This window comes from Pseudophryne corroboree, chromosome 2 (assembly GCF_028390025.1).
Source record: "Pseudophryne corroboree isolate aPseCor3 chromosome 2, aPseCor3.hap2, whole genome shotgun sequence".
Classification (NCBI taxonomy): domain Eukaryota; kingdom Metazoa; phylum Chordata; class Amphibia; order Anura; family Myobatrachidae; genus Pseudophryne; species Pseudophryne corroboree.
Genome location: NC_086445.1, coordinates 62,057,884 through 62,080,860, shown reverse-complemented (window position 1 = coordinate 62,080,860; position 22,977 = coordinate 62,057,884). Strand labels below are relative to the sequence as shown.

General features: G+C 50.5%; 1 protein-coding gene across 3 annotated transcripts in view; it reads left to right on the top strand.

The window, feature by feature from the left end:
- The window catches only part of ME3 (malic enzyme 3), a 336,344-nt gene that overhangs the window by 192,428 nt on the left and 120,939 nt on the right, over positions 1-22,977 (top strand). For all 3 annotated transcript variants that reach the window (XM_063951375.1, XM_063951373.1, XM_063951374.1), the window contains one exon: positions 17,208-17,317. In XM_063951375.1, the coding sequence (XP_063807445.1) occupies positions 17,208-17,317 (110 nt within the window). The remainder of the gene's footprint in view (positions 1-17,207; positions 17,318-22,977) is intronic.

The following is a 22,977-nucleotide window of genomic DNA, read 5'->3' as shown; positions in this document are numbered from 1 at the left end:
TATAGTTTGGCGACTCTGCCTCTGCCGAAGTCTATTCAGGCCCACTCGACAAGATCTATGGGCTCTTCCTGGGCGGCCGCCTGGGGTGTCTCAGCCTTACAGTTGTGCCGAGCTGCTACTTGGTCTATTTCAAACACTTTTAAGTTCTGTCAGTTCCACACCTTGGCCAAGGGTGACCTTCAGTTTGGTCAGGCGGTTTTGCAGGGGTCTCAGCACTCTCCCACCCGTTTCGGAGCTTTGGGACTTCCCCATGGCACTAAAGTACCCAGTATCCACTAGGACGTAAGAGAAAATAGGAATTTAATACCTACTGGTAATTCCTTTTCTCTTAGTCCATAGTGGATACTGGGCACCCGATGCTTCGATTCCTGCTTACCTGAGTGTTTGGTTGGCCCGCCGTTGCGGTCCCCTTATGTTGTTGGGATAGCTTGGCTATCCTGGTTAGGTTGGTGTTGCTATCCTCTGTTTTGGTTAGTGCCCTCCTTTTCGGTTTTGGTTGTGTGTTGGCTTCGTGCCTCATGGCTGTTGTACCGGTTTTCTTCTCTTATGGTATGTCCGTCTCCTCGGGCACAGTTTCCTAGACTGAGTCTGGTAGGAGGGGCATAGAGGGGAGGAGCCAGCACATACATACACACATTGAAGGTTTTAAAGTGCCAGGCTCTAGTGGACACGATCTATACCCCATGGTACTAAAATACAGTTCCCCAGTATCCACTATGGACTACAAGAAAAGAAATTACTGGTAGGTATTAAATTCCTATTTTTTACTTTGTTACAATTTAATTCAAATTTTTAGATATCAGTGAGTAAGTCTGAGCACACACTTGCCGATATATCTTTCGTACAGCCGACGAATTATATATCGACTGGACCATCAACCAGTGTGTACACCTGATATTTCTGTGAACCAGCCGTGCAGCATGGCAGATGCATATATGTATATGCTACAGGAGTAATTTCAGAGTACTGGAAAACAGCGAATGTAATCCCACTGCACAAAAGTGGAAGCAAGGAAGACTCAAGCAACTACCGACAAGTAAGCCTTACATCAGTAGTAGGGCAATTGATGGAAACACTTTAAAAAAAAAAAAAAAAGTTGTAGATTATCTCAAATCCAGCAATTTACAGGATCCCGAACAGCATGGATTCACTGGGGGGGGGGGGGGGGAGTAAATGTCAAACAAACCTTATTGACTTTTTTTGACTGTGTGACTAAAGTAATTGATGAAAGTCGGGCCTGGTGGTGAGCTTAGCTGAATTATTCCCCCCTCGGTGGGTGGTCTGGACCACGTCCCAAGTGGGGAATTCCGACTGCCGGGTTTTCTTTTGGCTGTCGGGATCCTGGCGTCGGTATCTGACCTGGACATGCACCTACTCCATGCTTGGTCCAAAAGATCGTCTGAAGCAGGATTCCCTTCTCCATCTGCACACTACTGACACTCCCATGCCAGTCCCACTAGACGGAACAGTTCCGTGCACCCTTGGGCCTAGTTACCTCCTACAAATGCCCGTTTCACAGAAACCGTTCTCCACTCAAACAGTCCGCACTTGCAATCTCAGCCTGTTTCAGAGCATGCGCTGAAATTCGCACAGAGCATCCACAAACCCATTGTGCCCGACTCCTCTCCAGTATTTATAGGGAGACAGATGGATTTTTGCTATTCTATTTCCTGACTTCTGATGAACACAAAAGGTGAAATTATATAATACTGTTCTGTTATTCCGACACAGACAGCTAAATGAGACATTTGCAGAACGCCCGAAGCGTTCCCATACCCCGGCAGACAGGGAGTTGTGTAAACAGTAAGCACCACTTCCTTTTAAAGATCTCCTCTAACCCTTGGTCTAACAAAACACGCGAAGCAAACAACATAGGACTTGTCTGAGCTTTTACAATATGTGGGTTTAATATGTATGCTGCGTGTTTCAGATGTTACAGCACACTGTCAGACCCTGTGCAAACTTCACTGAACTCTTCTTAACTCTTGTATAAGTCTCTGAAAGTAGCTTTTGTCCTTAAAGGAAACTGAGTTTCATTTTATCAGCATCATTTAATAAGCTGGACAGGTTGTGCAGTATCAGACAAGTACCCGTTCATGCAATTGCAGGTACGATTGTCGGCATTGAACCTATGCTACCTGGGGAGCAGTTATCACCCAGTTTTCATCCCTGATCCTCATGCACCAACAATAGGTCATGTTTTGTGGATTTCTATAATTGTGCACAGGCGTGATAATTTAGTTTACTGGGTCCGTAATTATCCCACCTGCTTCCACAGACAAAAAGTCGAAAAACATGACCTGTTGTGGGGGTATGTGAGGATTGTGGTTGAGAACCCTGTTTTAATAGATGACTTACAGTCAAGGATATCCCTGCATTTTAGCACAGGTGTTACCTCAGTAAGTTTAAGTTATCCACCTGTGCTGAAGCAGGGTTATCCCTAATGTCTGGACTGTGAGTGGATACGAGGACCGGGCTTGGGAAACGCTGGTATATACAATATATAGAACAGCATATAAATATGTTCAGTAAATATGATTGTAAGCAGTTATGTACATTTTTTAGGTATGAAATACGGGCAGTCGAGATCCCACCAGTCAGAAGACCGAAAGTGGGATCCCGACGGCCAGAATCCTGACACATCCCAGTAATTATTTTTACCCTACCCTAGTCCTAACCCACCCCTCCCGCAGCCTAACCCCAACCCCTGTACTTATCTCTTGGGTGTGTCAGGATTCCGGCAGTCGTGATCCCGATGTCGGTCTTCTGACTGTTGGAATCCCGACTCTTGGTATTTTGACCAGATCCCCATTTTCTTACAGTAATTGTCAATAAATGACTTCAAGCCTCAGCTCACAGCCGTTGCTGACAGTCTCTTTTGCGTTTAGGGCTGCCATTAAATACACGGCACAGATGTAATTTCTGCCACAAAAAGGCAGTGGATGGTCCTAAGCGAGCTGCGAGATCCGAGAGAGGTGGAGAAGGAGCATCCTTGTAGCTTTGTGATATTGCCATTAGGCTTTTTATCTGCCCATACAGTATGGTACTCGTGCTTGCACAAGCTAAATAACCCCAATATAACACTACTATAGTATACAGGCGGTTATTCAGATCTGATCGCTGCTTTGCGTTTTCGCACAGTGGGCGATCAGGTCCTAATTGCGCATGCACCGCAATGTGCACGCGCGTCGGACAACTACAACAGGCATCGCCGGCCAGCAACGGGGTGGTGTGAAAAATCTGAATGCACGGGCGTTCGCAAGATGATTGACAGTAAGAGGCCTTTTCTGGGTGGCATCTGAGCATTTATAGGGAGTGTCCGGGAAAACGCAGGCGTGTCCAAGCGTTTTCAGGGAGGGTGTCTGACGTCAGCTCCGGCCCCGATCAGCCTGTTCTCGTCGCACTGTAGGAGTAAGTCCTAGGTTGCGCACAGACTGCACAAAGTGGATTTTTGCAGCTCGGCGTACACATGGGATCGCACACTTGCACGTCGAATTTACACTCCCCCTGGTGGCGGCGACTATCTGCTCGCAGGACAGCAAAATTAGCAGCCCAGCGATCAGAATCACCCCCATAGTTCTTACAGCAAAGGTACCCTAAAATATGAGCTCTCAAAACGCCTGGGCTGAATATGATATGCTCCTGAAATAGTTATACGTTTAACGCCAAATGAACTCCCTTGTGTTTACTGTGGAGCAGCTAAACATCTTAACATGTTTTTAAAATGACAGTAGTCCATCACATTCACCTTCACATAGGTGACTCCACATATATACTTACTGACGGTATTAGGGATTTCTCCTGGCACTTCCATGTTGTACAATCATTGAATGCTGTTTAGACCAATCACAGGGCCAGTAGCCAAACAAAATAAATTGTACACCTATCAGAGGGTTTGATGTATATAAACAGAATTTTGGTGGCAGATAATAACCACTTGGCGCAGCTAGTCTGCCCATGTAACCCTTACACACTAGGGTTCCTTTTTTTGTTGGAAGCCAATTACCCTACCAGTATATTTTTGGATTGTGGGATGAAACAGGAGTACCTAGAGGAAACCCACGCATGTACGGGGAGAATATACAAACTCCACACAGCTAGGGCCGTGGTGGGAATCGAACCCATGACCTCAGTGCTGTGAGGCTGTAATGCTAACCATTACATCGTCTGTATTATATCATTACCCATTTGCCGGGGAGGAGGGGGTGGCTCGGCATTGGGTAAGAGCGCAATTCACCAAATTACATTTAGAAGTGTCCTTTCACTAAAGGGTTAAATTATACTTTACCAAGAACTTTCTTTTGTGCGTTCTCGTATACTTCACTGTATAATGGAGGGACCTGTAACCTAGCCCCCCTGTCACAGGTGTGATTTTATACCTATTCATAAGTGACACAGTATCCGAGAAATCACAATGGACTGCGGGTTACACCTCGCCACCTCTTCACACGGGGACAGACAGAAGACTGTCTCCATATCAGCCGGGATGACATAACCTCCAAATTATCCGTACAAAAGGCGCCAAGAATCCGAGAATGATGTTTAAAATACAAATCTAGGACGTTCGCAGATGTAACAGAAGAGTGTTGTGAGTGGAAGGCTTCGTGGACAATGTCACTATCCTAAAACAACCCCTGAGGGTGCAGTATTAGTTTCAGCTGGTGAGCTTCTGTGTGCTTGCCTTGTCTACATTTCAGAAGACATAATAGAAAGGGATGAATGACAGTCCTGTCTGTTACGTCGCCCGCAGCCAGCAGCAGATTCCCCCTGATCAGCCGTTTTCAGTTCTCCCGACATAGAATAAAAAGTCACGTTGTGCATTTGCGGGCCATAGCATTGTGCAAGTGCGATCTGCTAGGGATGAGCTGATCTGGGGTTTCTGAACCAATGCCTTGGGAATTTGCTCTCAAATAGGTTCTAGAAGTGAGCCACTAGCTAGGCCTTGTCCCATATGGGGACTATACAGTGAAACATCAGTTAAGGTGCCTGGTGCTCTAGGAGTAGTCCAGAGAGTTGGTGGTAGTGACAGTCCCAAAAGTGTGAGATCGAAGATTCTGGTGACCTGTGGGATATGATTGGCCACTAGGACTCAAGTAATAGGCCGAGCTCCATCTCTCACTCATTTAATTTTTTATTTTAAATGAGTGAGGGATGGAACACTAATATTACACATGTTATTAGCAGTACACAGAGACGTCCTGTCTCTCTCAGGAATACTGCAAAGTGGGTTGTATGATAAACGGCAGAAACACTGTGGGACATGTGATCTGTGTATATACTAGGATCGTGATGACTGTACTATAAACTATGGGTGTGCAGCTGTACTGTATACTGGGATCATGAGGACTGTACTATACTCTATAGGTGTGTAGCTGTACTGTATACTGGGATCATGAGGACTGTACTATACACTATGGGCGTGCAGCTGTACTGTATACTGGGATCATGAGGACTGTACTATACTCTATAGGTGTGTAGCTGTACTGTATACTGGGATCATGAGGACTGTACTATACACTATGGGCGTGCAGCTGTACTGTATACTGGGATCATGAAGACTGTACTATATACTATAGGCATGGAGCTGTACTCTATAAACATCTTAGTGATATTTGGTGGACCCCTTTCTTTGAAAGTAAAGCATTCATAACCATAACCAGAAATAACGATACTGAGACTTGAATTTTGGCAGAAAATTGCTAGCTATTTATTTGTCCCTAACCATTGGGAAACCTGTAATAAAGAGATTAATTTAATATGCCGCTCCAGCTGGCATATGGTGGCGGCCCAAAAGAACGGCTCACTTAATCTAAATTAAACTTAAATAACTCAACCCTATAAATTTACTAAAAACTTACCATAAACCGGTAATAGGTGACAACTCAACCCCCACAGTGACTACCCACCGCTCCTGGGTGCCCTGCCGCTGCCTTCCCGGACGGGTGGTCAAGCGGCCATAAGTCGATGGAGGTGAGTGCACCTAAACCACAACAAACTGTAAAACACTACAGTTTTCTCTACAATACGAAACTGCCGTTCTTTTCCGCCAATAAATAGCCAACGAAAACAGCCAACAATTTAGAGCCAAAGCACCACGTGCCACAATTTCCAACTACCAGGGCGGGAGGGTGGGAAACCAGATCACCAAGAGACTTAAGATGGCTTCACCTTCCCTATATATATCAAGCCCTACCCTTAAAGAAGGCTGTACTTTCCTCACAGCTAGGTCCACCCCTCCCCAGATGTTTAACTCTTTTCTCTCCTATGCAGTCAATACTCTCTTCTAAACATCTTAGTGATATTTGGTGGACCCCTTTCTTTGAAAGTAAAGCATTCATAACCATAACCAGAAATAACGACACTGAGACTTGAATTTTGGCAGAAAATTGCTAGCTATTTATTTGTCCCTAACCATTGGGAAACCTGTAATAAAGAGATTAATTTAATATGCCGCTCCAGCTGGCATATGGTGGCGGCCCAAAAGAACGGCTCACTTAATCTAAATTAAACTTAAATAACTCAACCCTATAAATTTACTAAAAACTTACCATAAACCGGTAATAGGTGACAACTCAACCCCCACAGTGACTACCCACCGCTCCTGGGTGCCCTGCCGCTGCCTTCCCGGACGGGTGGTCAAGCGGCCATAAGTCGATGGAGGTGAGTGCACCTAAACCACAACAAACTGTAAAACACTACAGTTTTCTCTACAATACGAAACTGCCGTTCTTTTCCGCCAACAGCGAAAGACTCATCCTCACAGTCTTTCGCACCGCCACCATAAACCTACCCTAACTCCTGCAAAGCGAAACCTAGATCCTCCAGAAAAAACATCATCCCCTCATCGGATAGATGTACTCCATCGCGCCGGAAAAGGTGGCTGTCTCTGAACCGTATCCTCGGGTGGCGAACCACCCTCCCACCGTGGGACAGCACCCACTTTGCCACCGCTCCGTTCACCTTTTTCCGGGCCTCATCAATCTGGCGACCATCCGCCACACCCCTCCAACACAATCTTGGCACCATCATGGAAAAAACCAACACACAATCGGTCCATGCCGCGGTCACACTTGCCAGATCCTGTATCATGGCCCACCGCAGATCCAAGGATGTCCTCTTCCCCCGGTCGTTGCCACCTAGATGGACAACCAAAACCTTAGGGACTCCATGCTTGCTGGCCTGACTCACTAACCTACTCCTCAGCTCACCCCACATCATTCCGCGCCAGCCAAGCCATCTGACACCCTGTTTTCCAAACAATGCCTGAGACCCTTCCGAGGCCACAAACCTGGCCGCCCAGTAAATGTAAGAGTGGCCAACCACCCAAATGGTCAAATTGTCTTCAAACCATCCTGAAGGGAAAAAGAGGGGTAGAATTGATTACTAAGAGGCTTATTAATTGTTTACACTGAAGGATCTGCCAAAAAAGAAAACTTTAGGACTCGCTATTGCAGCAGTCACGGCCTAGCCGACTGCACCATGTTTCGTCGCCAATTTAGAAGTGCAATTAAAGACACAAAGGGGGAAGATCAAATAAAATTAAACGAAATAAAAACAGGGGGGGGGGTATAAAATGGGAAACACATGTAATAACTCAGCTGGAGGTGAAACGTAAAGACCTGCTGAGGGACTCTGATTAGACCAAATTAGCCGAATTATGGATTAGAATTCAGTCCGTCAAGTCAGGCAAAAAATCGCAAATAACTCCAGACCCCCGCTGCCGGCTCATGCCAGCAACGGCGAGTAGCTAATCCCTGAGTAGGAGAAAAAAGGGGGTAACACCAAACAGACGCACAACACCATAAATTCACAGAACTGTAACAACATGATATATTGCAATCTAAACAAAGCACCAAGCGCAAACCGACCTCTCATGTGACGGGGCGAATATATCGTCTATAACTTGCTGATTTCCATCGCCCCACCGCCTGTATTTCAGTTCTGGAGCAACCCGCCGCAGCAGCCGACGTCGCTGCGCCTATGCGAAAGGAATGGGTACCGAAAGCAGTGGGTGGGAGGCCCAGGCCCGCCAAACAGCGACTCAGCATCCATCGAAACTGGTATTTCGTGACTGGCAGCCCATCATAATGCAACAGCCAAGACCCCTCCTTAACGGGTCGCACCACCACGTATTGCATTGCCAGCCTCACCGGGCAAACGCTCTCCTCCAGCGCTGTAACCATTGTAACCCAGCGCCCTCTCCCCACTTGATCCGTTTTGGAGCGTCGTAACCTGCACAGCAAGGACCTCTCACCCACTACCACGTCCTCGACCAGCATACGCGAATCTGCTCTCTTGGAAGGCGCTACCAACTCAGAAACCTGAAAGGCTCCGTGGAAAGCCATTGAGAACGCCAAACTAAACAAAAGCGTCTCAAACATGGACGACGCGACTCGCCCTACTGCCTCGATGACGGCCGGCAACAACGCCGCATCGATGGGCCGCCTCCTATCTGGTGGCGACGGCGCAACTCGCGCCCACCCTTTCATTGCTTTCCGCAGAACATCGCTTTTTGTTACGTCAGGGACGCCTCGCAGCTTGCAGAAAAACGAAATGCCTGCTAAATACCGCGAAACCACTGCTCGTGACCTACCGGAGACGTAAAGCTGCCACATAAAAGAAAGCATCAGCCGATGCCTGCTCTTACCTTGATGCCGACGCCCCCGGACAAACTCCTCCCATTCACTCCAAGCTTGTCCGTACGCCTTGAGCGTGGCCGGCGCGATTGACCGCAACGCTAAACCCTCCAGTCCGGTCCGATCACCTGCCAAACATAACCGGGACAGTGAAAACCTTGTTCTTCGGCCTCAGCTGCCAAACCCCAAAATCTCTCCCACTGTCCACGCGACAACGCGTCTGCGATTTCGTTTTCCAACCCGGGCACGTGCTGCGCCCGGAACCATAGGTTCCTACGCAAGCAAGTCAAAAGCAATTGTCCAAGAACCCGTAGTACCACCAGCGATTTCGCCCTTTGGTTATTAATCGCATGTACCACGCCCAGATTATCGCACCTGAACACTATGCTGCGGTTAGCCAACCGATCGCCCCAAACTTCCAGCGCTACCATAATGGGAAAAAGCTCCAGCAGCACCAGATCCCTTGTAAGACCCTCGCTATGCCAACTCGCCGGCCAAGATGCCGCACACCACGATCCCTCCAGAAAACAGCCGAATCCAGAGGAACCTGCAGCATCGGTAAAAAGCTGCAAACTCTCGCTGTCAACGGCTGGCGCTTGCCATATGCTCACCCCGTTGAAATCCTCCAGGAATGAAGCCCAGACGGCCAAATCCCTTTTTAACTCAGAGGACAATCGAACGAAATGATGCGGCCTGGCACACCCCGCTGTTGCCTTTTCGAGCTTCCGGCAGAAAACCCTGCCCATCGGTATCACCCGACAAGCAAAGTTCAGCATGCCCAGCAAGGACTGAGCCTGCCGCAGCGTGACTTTACGCGAGCCGTTGAAACGGCAAATAGTTTCGCGGAGCTTTGACACTTTCTCCTGGGGCAGGCGACACTCTCCCGCCACGGTGTCAATTTCAATCCCCAAAAATGATAGACAGGAGGCCGGACCCTCCGTTTTATCCCTGGCTACCGGAACACCTAAGTGGTAAAAAAGGGCTCGTGTGCTAAACAGCAAGTCGCCGCATCTTGTGCCAGTAGCCGGCCCCGCGCACAGGAAATCATCGAGGTAATGCGCAACCCCGTGGCCGCCTGACGCAGACTCCACGCACCAATGAAGAAAAGTGCTAAAGCGCTCGAAAAACGAGCATGAAACGGAACATCCCATCGGCAGACATTTGTCGATGAAATACTCCGCCCCAATCCGGAAACCCATAAAACGAAATGAGTCCGGATGCAATGGCAGTAATCTAAAAGCTGACTCAACATCAATCTTAGCCATGAGGGCCCCGCTCCCGTAGCTGCGGACCATCCCTAGCGCCTCGTCAAATGACTGATACACCACCGAGCAATGAGCCGGTGGTATTGCGTCGTTGACCGATGCCCCTGGCGGGTAAGAAAGATGCTGAATGAGCCGGAAGGCGCCCGGAGTCTTCTTTGGTACCACCCCAACCGGGGAGATGACCAAGTCATCCACCGGGGGTGACTTAAACGGCCCCTCCATCCTGCCCAACCTGACCTCCTTATCTACTTTTTCCCGTAACACAGTCGGCAAGGCTCGGGCGGATTGAAGGTTCTTGTGCGCACGCACGGACACTTCGCTTGCAACAGGCAAGCGGAAACCGAACTTAAAACCGTCTAACAAAAACTTTGCATCCCTTTTATTAGGATAAAGACCCAACCATTTACCCATAGTTTCCAACTTAACTGGCGTTGGTGCCCTGCTGAGCGGTCCCGCTCGCGGCCTGCTTAGGGTAGGGTTGTTTCCCCCGATTGCCTTGTCGTCCCCCTTTGAAACAAGAGGAGGCTGGGTGGGTTCCACCGCACTGCTGGCAAGAGTGGCGAAAACGGCACTGTTTGCCAAATGAACATGTTCCGCTGTTAAAAGCGAAGCATTTCCCCCGAGGGGCAGACCGCCCGCCCATGCGAACGGCCAATCCGCCTGTCTTGGCGAATCCCCCGTCCGCGCCCGTTCCCTGCGCTGACGACCCCCCGCGGCGCCCCCCCGTTCCCTGTTTCAGGGTCTCATCCTCCCGCTGGGATGCCCGGGTCACTTTGAGCCAGACCTCCACGTCTTTGAACCCAAAGTCCATGACCCGTAACCCGTCCTGCTTCTCCCAAAACTCCTGGTCATATCGCCGCCATTCCGAACCCGAGGATGTGCGCTGCATGTCGTGCACGAGATGAAGGTACCGGATGATATTCATGTGCTCTTCCGGCCTGTCCTCCAAATAGCAAGCCGCAAACACCCAAAATCCGGCCAGCCAGTTATCAAAAGACCTGAAAGCTTCCGCCCCCATGCCCTTCGTAGCGGCCGCCGCTTTGTAATCCTTCTTCATGGCCTTAGTCAAACCAAATAAGTCTACAAAGTCACCCCTACGTATCTTTTTGCGGCAGCTATCTCGCAGGCCCCGCATCACTGCGGTGTACTCGCAGCGCACTACCCCCGGAAGATCTCGCCTCTTCTTAGCCCTACGCTCCTCTTCACTAATTCGCCTGCGCCGCTTACGCCTCTTCTGCTGCTTTGCCGCCCTTTTGGCAAGTTTCTCGGCCTCCTTCCTTGCCCTAGCAGTACTATCAGCGTCGGACGCTTGCGACGCGAAAGAGGAGGATGAGGAGGAGGACGAAGAGCTACGCGAACTCGAGCTCGCGGTGGAATTTGATAAAGACTGCACCAACTCACCGGATGCCGTCGACCTCTCCGACTCGGATTGTTCGTCGTCTTCATTCCAATCATCGTCCACCGCGAAGTCTGCCGAGTCCCTTTCACCTTGTTCCTCTGTGGAAGACAAAACAAAAGAGGGCCCGGCCCGCGCATGCGGCGCACGCCGGGCACCCCGTGTGGAATGCGCAGTGGCCGAGCCTCCCTGCCGCTCACGGTCTGATCCTAGCTCCAGCTCCGCCGCGGCAGCCCCCAGCTCTCGGCAGGCTCGTGCCACTCGCTGCGCCGCTGATGCCCTGACATTGCCTGACCCCCTGCGTCCCGCAGCTTGGCCGGAATCCGCCGTTGCCCTGGGGGAGGCCACTGCAGCCAATGGCCCAAGAGCCTGCACCACCGTGGCCAGCGCCGACGCTATGGCCCCAGGAGGATCCCATGCGGCACGACCCCCGGAAGCGCCGCCCAAAGGACGACCGGTCCTTGGTTGGGCGCGAGCCCGCGCCCCCTGACCGCCCGACGCGCCCCGGGGGTCCCGCCCTTCATGCTCCAACCCGAAGGCAAGAGCCCCCCGGCCGGCCCAGTGGCTCTCCCTCTCCGATCCTTCCCCTTCCCTATCCAGGGAAGGAGAAGAATCCCCTGATCCTGGGGAGGACCTGCTGACGCGCGCATCGGCCCGGGCCGCTGACCCATTCTCTGTCACCCCTCCTGCCGCGGGCCCCGCTGCGTCCTGCGACGGTGCCAGGGACCTGCTGCCCCCCCGCGCGTGCTCCCCCGCGTGTCACCTGACCAGCGGAGGGTGCACCCGCATGCTGCTGGCTGCCACCCCTTGCCGGTCCTGCTGTGCCCCCGTCATTTATATTGCTGACCATGCTCCCAGCGCTGCCTCCTTGAGGCACACGCTGCACCCCCCTCAACCTGTCTCTCCCCCTGCCGAACTCCGGCATCCGGGGAGAAGAAGAGGTTGATCTCTGCCCCCGTTGATCCTGCAATGCTGGCGCCGCTGCGCGCGCACGTGCGCGGCCAGCGGCGCCCGGAGCGAGCGTGGGCGCGCGCGCACCTCGAGCGCGCGCCCCACGTCCACCCGCCAACGGCCTCCCGGACTGCTCCTCCTGTTCGGCCGCCGCGCGAGGCTCCTGAATAGTCCCCGCGCGGCGACCGCCAGCTCCCTGCAACGTCCTCTCCCCCCGCCCGGCCCGAACAGCCGACCGCGGCGGGGAAGGAGAGACTGTGCCTGCTGCACACTGGCGCCCCCCGCGGCGCGGGCGCCCGCCATGAACCCGGGCTCGGCGCCGCCCGCCGACACTCGAGCGGCCTGCAGGGACCCCTGGTCCCCCACGCCGCCCTCGTCTGGCCGGAGTGCCCGACTCGGCACCCGGCGGCGAGTCCGCCCGGGCCCCGCCAGCGCTGCCTGTGGGCGCATCTGATGAGGCCCTAGGGGACGGAGCCCCGTCCCCCACACCGCCCACCGCCGCCTCAGGGCCCGCTCGGCCGTCCGACCCACGGAACCGAGCCGGGGCCCTTAGCACGCGCTGGGGGCGAGCGGCCATACCAGCAGCCACAAATACTTTAGTTATAATTAAAATAGTAAGGGACCCCTGGGATACTGGAGAGGAGAGTACCAAAGAGAGGGGGCAGTATATCCTAGTGACACAGCAAGCGTACCACAATAACAAGATTTGCTGGCACTGCAGCACTCACCAAAACCAGATCACCAAGAGACTTAAGATGGCTTCACCTTCCCTATATATATCAAGCCCTACCCTTAAAGAAGGCTGTACTTTCCTCACAGCTAGGTCCACCCCTCCCCAGATGTTTAACTCTTTTCTCTCCTATGCAGTCAATACTCTCTTCTTCTGGGATCATAAGGATTGTACTATACACTATAGGCGTGCAGCTGTACTGTATACTGGGATCATGAGGACTACTATACACTATAGGCGTGCAACTGTACTGTATACTGGGATCATGAGGACTGTACTATACACTATAGGCGTGCAACTGTACTGTATACTGGGATCATGAGGACTGTACTATACACTATAGGCGTGCAGCTGGACTGTACTATACACTATGGGCGTGCAGCTGTACTGTATACTAGGATCATGAGGACTGTACTATACACTATGGGCGTGCAGCTGGACTGTATACTGGGATCATGAAGACTGTACTATATACTATAGGCAGGGAGCTGTACTCTATTCTGGGATCATGAGGACTGTACTATACACTATAGGCGTGCAGCTGTACGCGACTGTACTGTATACTGGGATCATGAGGACTGTACTATATACTATGGGCGTGCAGCTGGTCTGTACTGTATACTGTGGACGTGCAGCTGTACTGTATACTGGGATCATAAGGACTGTACTATACACTATGGGCGTGCAGCTGGATTGTACTGTATACTATGGGCGTGCAGCTGTACTGTATACTGGGATCATGAGGACTGTTCTATACACTATGGGCGTGCAGCTGTACTGTATACTGGGATCATAAAGACTGTACTATATACTATAGGTATGGAGCTGTACTCTATTCTGGGATCATAAGGACTGTACTATACACTAGGCGTGCAGCTGTACTGTTTTATACACTATAGGCGTGCAGCTGTACTGTATACTAGGATCATGAGGACTGTACTATACACTATGGGCGTGCAGCTGGACTGTATACTGGGATCATGAAGACTGTACTATACACTATGGGCGTGCAGCTGGACTGTATACTGGGATCATGAAGACTGTACTATATACTATAGGCATGGAGCTGTACTCTATTCTGGGATCATGAAGACTGTACTATACACTAGGCGTGCAGCTGTACGCGACTGTACTGTATGCTGGGATCATGAGGACTGTACTATATACTATGGGCGTGCAGCTGGTCTGTACTGTATACTGTGGGCGTGCAGCTGTACTGTATACTGGGATCATGAGGACTGTACTATACACTATGGGCGTGCAGCTGGATTGTACTGTATACTATGGGCGTGCAGCTGTACTGTATACTGGGATCATGAGGACTGTACTATACACTATGGGCGTGCAGCTGTACTGTATACTGGGATCATGAAGACTGTACTATATACTATAGGTATGGAGCTGTACTCTATTCTGGGATTATAAGGACTGTACTATACACTATAGGCGTGCAGCTGTATGCGACTGTACTGTATGCTGGGATCATGAGGACTGTACTATACACTATGGGCGTGCAGCTGTACTGTATACTAGGATCATGAGGACTGTACTATACACTATGGGCGTGCAGCTGGACTGTATACTGGGATCATGAAGACTGTACTATATACTATAGGCATGGAGCTGTACTCTATTCTGGGATTATAAGGACTGTACTATACACTATAGGCGTGCAGCTGTATGCGACTGTACTGTATGCTGGGATCATGAGGACTGTACTATATACTATGGGCGTGCAGCTGGTCTGTACTGTATACTGTGGGCGTGCAGCTGTACTGTATACTGGGATCATGAGGACTGTACTATACACTATGGGCGTGCAGCTGGATTGTACTGTATACTATGGGCGTGCAGCTGTACTGTATACTGGGATCATGAGGACTGTACTATACACTATGGGCGTGCAGCTGTACTGTATACTGGGATCATGAAGACTGTACTATATACTATAGGTATGGAGCTGTACTCTATTCTGGGATCATAAGGACTGTACTATACACTAGGCGTGCAGCTGTACGCGGCTGTACTGTATACTGGGATCATGAGGACTGTACTATATAATATGGGCGTGCAGCTGGTCTGTACTGTATACTGTGGGCGTGCAGCTGTACTGTATACTGGGATCATGAGGACTGTACTATACACTATGGGCGTGCAGCTGGATTGTACTGTATACTATGGGCGTGCAGCTGTACTGTATACTGGGATCATGAGGACTGTACTATACACTATGGGCGTGCAGCTGTACTGTATACTGGGATCATGAAGACTGTACTATATACTATAGGTATGGAGCTGTACTCTATTCTGGGATCATAAGGACTGTACTATACACTAGGCGTGCAGCTGTACGCGGCTGTACTGTATACTGGGATCATGAGGACTGTACTATATAATATGGGCGTGCAGCTGGTCTGTACTGTATACTGTGGGCGTGCAGCTGTACTGTATACTGGGATCATGAGGACTGTACTATACACTGTGGGCGTGCAGCTGTACTGTATACTGGGATCATGAGGACTGTACTATACACTATGGGCGTGCAGCTGGACTGTACTGTATACTATGGGCGTGCAGCTGTACTGTATACTGGGATCATGAGGACTGTACTATAGATGTCATTCCGAGTTGATCGCTCGCTGCCGATTTTCGCAGCGCAGCGATCAGGTAAAAAACGGCATTTATGCGCACGCGCGACGTACCGGTACAAAGCCCTTTGTGGTTGTGCTCCGGTTCTAGTTAAGTTTTTCTTCGCACTGGCGGCCGCAAGAAGATTGACAGGAAAGGGGCGTTACTGGGTGTCAACTGACCATTTTCATGGAGTGTTTGCAAAAATGCAGGCGTGTCTGAAAAAACGCAGGCGTGGCTGGGCGTTCGCTGGGCGGGTGTATGACGTCAAATCCGGACACGAATAGGCTGAAGTGATCGCAAGCGCTGAGTAAGTTCAGAGCTACTCTGAAACTGCACAAACGGTTTTTGCAGAGCTCGGCTGCACAAGCGTTCACACTTCTGCTAAGCTAAAATACACTCCCCAGTGGGCGGCGGCATAGCGTTTGCACGGCTGCTAAAAGTAGCCAGCGAGCGATCAACTCGGAATGACCCCCTATGTACTATGGGCATGCAGCTTTATTGACATTCTGATTCCGTTTTGGGGGTGGAGAGGGGGTGCACGACAGCCTCCATTTGTAAAAACCGAGGTGTGTTGCCGCCGTTTACGTGGAGGGGAGAGGCCAGGAATCTCCGTCGTAAGATGGAGATTTCCTGGCCTCTGCGAAGCCGCCCAATGGTGGGTGCTTTTATCCGATGTTGCGTCCCAGGACGCAGCTCGGATCACTGGTGCAGCAGGAGGCGTGTGCATGTAATAGACGCCTCCTGCTGCATTAACTTAAGTGATAGCACCTCCAAACGCACCTGAATGACCCCACTGGGGCCAATATGACCTGGTTCTCATAGAAACACATCATATTGGCCTCTCCCCCATGGACTGCAATTCCCTGTATTATTCTCCTGATTCTGTCCGCTTCACTAGGAAGTGGGTGGGATGTGGGAGGACCGCCTACTCTTCCGGAAGCCTCCTTGCAAAATCGTGAGTCTCCTGCAAGTAGACTAAAAGGAGTAGGTCGCCCAGTCTATTGTAGGCAAACTAGTGACTATTCTGAAAAAGATTATTGTAGCTGCCTTGATGGCGGGTCATTGTCTGGAGGAGGCTCGGCCCAAAAAGTGGTGGGGTATAACACCTTCCTGCTTTGCAGAGTGTCCCTGCCTTCATTTATGCCTAAATGGATGGACAGCCCTGACCTGTAGACAGCAGCCTTTGTTTCCAGTACAACTTCCACAGCGCAGAGTAGCCTACTCCCAGGGAACATTACCATTACTTCCATCAACCATTTAAATGTGTTATGTGTTCAGCAACTGATTCCACTCCATATAATGTTATAGTGAGTCATGTGACACAAATGGGCGGGGCTTGCTTGTTAAGTACAGTATTGGCAAATGACATCTGGAACAGCAAACACCAACCGTAATTCTTTACCACCGACACATGGAGAATGTGCTGCTGAATAAATTGCGGTGCAAATTTTCTCAGTGATTTATCAGTCAAGCCTGAAATCTGCCTTTTGGGCTAGAAATAAAGGTAACCATGCTCTGCAGATTAGAATGCCATGTTCTAACACACGTACAGGTTCCGTAATGCACCTAAGTAACAACGCGCGCATTTCTCATTGCAGATATGGGATGAATTGCTTGATACAGTTTGAAGATTTTGCCAATTCCAATGCCTTCCGTCTGCTGAACAAGTACCGCCACAAGTACTGCACCTTCAATGACGATATTCAAGGTAAGGGAGCTGTCAAGGGTCACGTTGTCAAAGGTGGACACAGTTGCAGGTGCATACAAAGGTGGCACCATCGGACATTAGAGCAGCCCTACGGAGCTGTCCTTCGTGAAACATGGGCGCCGGTGCAATTGCGTCTTTGGATGCAGCCGCTGGCTGTGACACACTTGTGGTATGCTCACACCTGTCTAGCCATACCTTGGTTAATATCCCAGGAACGCCCGCCAAAATTGCCATCGCTGCGTCCAAATTCATATGGCTAAGACACATGCGCAGACTTAAAATATCGTCCGCTTGCGCCTAACATTGATGCTGCATCTACCTCTGTATCACAGGCCCTGAACCACAAGTGAAATAATTAGCTTTGTCTGTTAGAATGTGTCATTAATGAATACACCTGTGCTCTAGCAGGGAAATATGGAAACCCGCACTGTTAGGGTTCCCTGAGGACTGGATTTGGGAAATAACTGTCACACTTGTTTATTTTCTCTGTACTTGGATATGACAACAGATAATCTTGGTTGTCTACATTGGACACAGTCGGATCTACACGGCAGGTTTATTCGGCGGGATGTAATGCAGTCCTGGATCGCTGGCGGGATGTAATGCAGTCCGGGATAGCCGGCGGGATGTAATGCAGTCCGGATTTGCCGGCGGGATATAATGCAGTCCGGGATCGCCGGCGGGATGTAATGCGTTCCGGGATCGCCGGATGTAATGCGTTCCGGGATCGCCGGCGGGATGTAATGCGGTCCAGGATCGCCGGCGGGATGTAATGCGGTCCGGGATCGCCGGCGGGATGTAATGCGGTCCGGGATCGCCGGCGGGATGTAATGCGGTCCGGGAGGCGGGATGTAATGCGGTCCGGGATCGCCGGTGGGATGTAATGCAGTCCGGGATCGCCAGAGGTGCGGGTTGTTGGACAATCTCTTTTTAAAGGGACAATCACTTACAAGCCAAAACCGTGCCTTGTAAGGGGTATGGGACTCGGGGTCGATACCCATTAGGTCGACACCCATTGGTCAACAGTGGGTAGGTTGACACTAGAAATAGGTCGACGCGGCCATTAGGTCGACATGAAAAAAAGGTCGACGTGAGTTTTTTATGTTTTTTGGGTGTCGTTTTCTCCGTCAAATGACCGGGAACCCCAATTAGTGCACCGCGTTCCCACCGGGCAAGGTGCCTCGCTCCGCCACAGCTGCGCTCGGCACAGGTTACTGTTCCCAATCCTAGTCCATGTGGATCGTAAAGTATGAAAAAGTCAACAACAACAAAAAAGGTGAAAAACTCATGTCGACCTAATGGATGTGTCGACCTATTTATAGTGTCGACCACTGGATGTCAACCTAGTGGGTGTTGACCTAAAGTCCGGATACCCCTTGTAAGTGAGTGCCCCTTCGTCTGGCAAGCCGCACCTCCGGCGATCCCGGACTGCATTACATCCCGGCGATTGTCCTATCTAAGGGCTCATAAACAAATTAGGACAGTAGCATTTTTTGAACCTTTATTTTCTTGTAGAGGGACCCTAGTGATTGATAGGAGGCTCTTACGGATCTTCCTTATATAGTGCATAGATTATAACAATCCGCATCTTTAATGCAAACGTTGTACAATTTTTACGCCTAAATTCACAAAGTGAAAAATGTTAATTTTCATGCAAGTTTAGTAACCAGCTCTTGCTGGGAGATGGGCTCCAAAAAGTGACAGACAGTCCTACAGAGAGCTGGAAGCGTACACTATCATTCTGGGGTGTGGATCATATGATCGACCACAGTTAGGTCGACAGTGTCTAGGTCGACCACTATTGGTTGACAGGGTTTCTAGGTCGACTTGGTCTCTAGATTGACATGTATAAGGTCGACAGGACAAAAGGTCAACATGAGATTTTTGTGTTTTTTTAAAATTGTGTTGTTTTCTCAGTAGAGTGACCGGGAACCCCAATTAGTGCACCGCGGCCCCTCGCATGGCTCGCTTCACTCGCCATGCTTCGGGCAAGGTGTCTCGCTCCACTGTAGCTGCGCTCAGCACAGGTTACCGTTCCCAATTGTAGTCCACGAGGATCGTAAAGCATGAAAAAGTTAAAAAAACAATAAAAAACAACAACTCATGTCGACCTTATGTCATGTCGACCTAGTAACCATGTCGACCTATTTAGTGTCGACCAATAGTGGTCAACCTAGACATTGTCGAGCTAAGTGTGGTCGACCTAGAGACCGGATACCATCATTCTGTATCCTAGTTTGGGTCCTCTGCGCATACTGCATATCAGTGGGGAATCCCTTCCTGAAAGGACCAGTGTTACAGGAGCCCATAGGCTTCTACAGGCTAACGGTAACGATTCCGGAACTTGGTAACTCTGACTGTATAGCATTCCCCATAGAACTGAGGCAGCTTTGCAGTCGGTAAATAGAGGGACTATCTACTGCTGTGCCTTCAACCCTGGGGATCTTTATCCTTTTGCAAGAACAGCCCTTTTCAGGGGATAACCCACAATTATTGCTTAATAAATATGCCCCATACTCAGGGCCGGCTCTAGGCATGTTCGAATAGAGCGGCCGCGCAGGGCGCAACCCTTAATGGGCGCCGCCCTGGCGCCGCCATATTCGATGCTGGAGCCGGCCCTGTGTGTGCAGCATAGCATTGGCCCGTCCCGCCGTGTGTGCGCTATGCGCGCTGCGCCGGTGTCTAACGTCAGACGCCAGCGCCGCGCAACGTGCATAGCGCACGCAAGTGGCCGCACGCCCGCCCGGACCCGGACCCAGACCCAGACCCAGGCTCACTCGCCCGGCCGCCCGCCAGCACTCCCGCACTCGGACAGGCGGACACCAGTACTCCTCCCCATCGCCGCAGGTATTTTGGGGGGGGGATCCGCACTGTGGGGGCATTTCTGGCACACGGGGCATTTTTGGCTCTGTGGGGGGCATTTCTGGCACTGTGGGGGCATTTCTGGCACTGTGGGGGCATTTATCTGGCACTGTGGGGGCATTTCTGGCACTGTGGGGGCATTTCTGGCACTGTGGGGGCATTTATCTGGCACTGTGGGGGCATTTATCTGGCACTGTGGGGGCATTTCTGGCTCTGTGGGGGGCATATCTGGCACTGTGGGGGCATATCTGGCACTGTGGGGGCATTTATCTGGCTCTGTGGGGGCATTTATCTGGCTCTGTGGGGGCATTTATCTGGCTCTGTGGGGGCATTTATCTGGCTCTGTGGGGGCATTTATCTTGCACTGTGGGGGCATTTATCTGGCTCTGTGGGGGCATTTATCTGGCTCTGTGGGGGCATTTATCTGGCTCTGTGGGGGCATTTATCTGGCACTGTGGGGGCATTTATCTGGCTCTGTGGGGGCATATCTGGCACTGTGGGGGCATTTATCTGGCTCTGTGGGGGCATATCTGGCACTGTGGGGACATATCTGGCACTGTGGGGGCATTTATGTATCAGGCACTGTGGGGGCATTTATGTATCAGGCACCGTGGGTGCATTTATGTATCAGGCACCGTGGGGGCATTTATGTATCAGGCACCGTGGGGGCATTTATGTATCAGGCACCGTGGGGGCATTTATGTATCAGGCACCGTGGGGGCATTTATGTATCAGGCACCGTGGGGGCATTTATGTATCAGGCACCGTGGAGGCATTTATGTATCAGGCACCGTGGGGGCATTTATGTATCTGGCACCGTGGGGGCATTTATGTATCTGGCACCGTGGGGGCATTTATGTATCTGGCACTGTGGGGGCATTTCTTGCACTGTGGGGGCATATCTTGCACTGTGAGGGCATTAATGTATCTGGCACTGTGGGGGCATATCTGCGCTGTGGGGGCATTTATGTAGCTGGCACTGCTGGGGGGCATGTCACCTGTAGCTGGCACTGCTGGGGGGCATGTCATGTGTAGCTGGCACTGCTAGGGGGCATATCATGTAGTGTTCCCGCTAGGCGTCTGTGGCTGGGCAGTGTGTCTCAGTGCTCTACCTGGCGCAATGTGTCTAACGTGCTCTTATAGGAGGTTCTACCTGGTGCAATGTGTATTAGCTGCACTACTGTGTGGTGTAATGTGAATTGCCACTATAATGTGGCTACGCACCTTCCCCACGAAGTAACTCCCCTAAATTTTTGCTGCGCGCCTTCGGCGCGCACTGTCCATGCTTTAGCGTGTGGAAGTGGGAACAACAAGCATTACAATATGTACATCATTTTGCCCACCTAACTTAAAAATGTGCCCTCCCTGTGATCAGCAACCTGCCCTAAAAAGTGAACACTATCATGTGTAGCTGGCACTGCTGGGAGTCATGTCACGTGTAGCTGGCACTGCTGGAGGGCATGTCATGTGTAGCTGGCACTGCTGGAGGGCATGTCATGTGTAGCTGGCACTGCTGGGGGGCGAGACCACGCCCACTTTTTCAGGAGGCCACGCCCACTTTTCCAGGAGCGAGCGCGCATGGGTGGGTGGGGGGGGGCACTTTTAAATTTTCTCGCTCAGGGTGCTAGTAGGCCTGGAGCCGGCCCTGCCCATACTGTTAGATCATGTGTCATCTTCATCTAGCAGCATCTGAAATAACATTCTAGGATCACTTTTCACCTTGAAATCCATGGGCAGAAAATGTAAGAATATAGAAACATAGAATGTGACGGTAGATAAGAACCACTTTGGCCCATCCAATCTGACCCTTTTTTTACCATATTTGTACTTCAAACCTAATTTGATCCTTATTTCTTTGTAAGGATATCCTTATGTCTATCCCATGCATGTTTACATTTCTCTACTGTCTTATCCTCTACCACCTCTGATGGGAGGTTATTCCACTTGTCCACTACTCTTTCTTTGAAGTAATTTTTCCTCAAATTTCCCCTGAACCTCCCCCCCTCCAGTCTCAGCGCATGTCCTCGTGTCCTATTGCTTCTCTTCATTTGGAGAATGTTTCCCTCCTGGACTTTGTTAAAACTCTTGATATATTTGAAAGTTTCTATCATGTTCCACCTTTCCCTTCTCTGCTCCACACTATACATATTGAGGTTTCTTAGCCTTTCTGGGTATGTTTTGTGATGTAGGCCATGCACCATAGGAACCGTTCATCTGCTATAAGAGCCAGTGTCCTCATACAACCCATGGGAAATTCTGTACACCCCACTGGTTTGCTCAACTAGGGCAACATGTTGGGCTGAAATCAGAAACCAAAAGAGCGGCCAGTCACCAGCCTGCCCAGTTATAAGCCAGAAAAATATCCAATAGCTGTAACTAATGTAATGATAGGAGAGTTCTTGTTATTTAGATGTCCTTCTGGCGTGATACGGCTGCACATCAATATAATATTAGTCAGGTTGTATGACCATTCCATCGAAGGCCCCCTTCTTTATAACACCAACTTGAACCTCATGTAGGCTTGGCAGATGGACATCTGACAGAATTGCAACATGCTCCAGAAAATCGTGTACCTAACCATTTACCAATTCATAGTTCTAAGACCGGCTAGCAGGAACGCTAGTGTTACAAGGGTACAGAGTTTAGCCATCGTCAAAAAATTTAAAATAAAGAGAAATAATGAAATGTGAGATTAGCATGTTATTAATTAACAGTTGGCGGCGTCAGGGAATCGCTCGTCTCGTTATACTTTTGTTACTGAGTTTCGCTTCCTGCCACATCTGTTTATAGAGCGACGA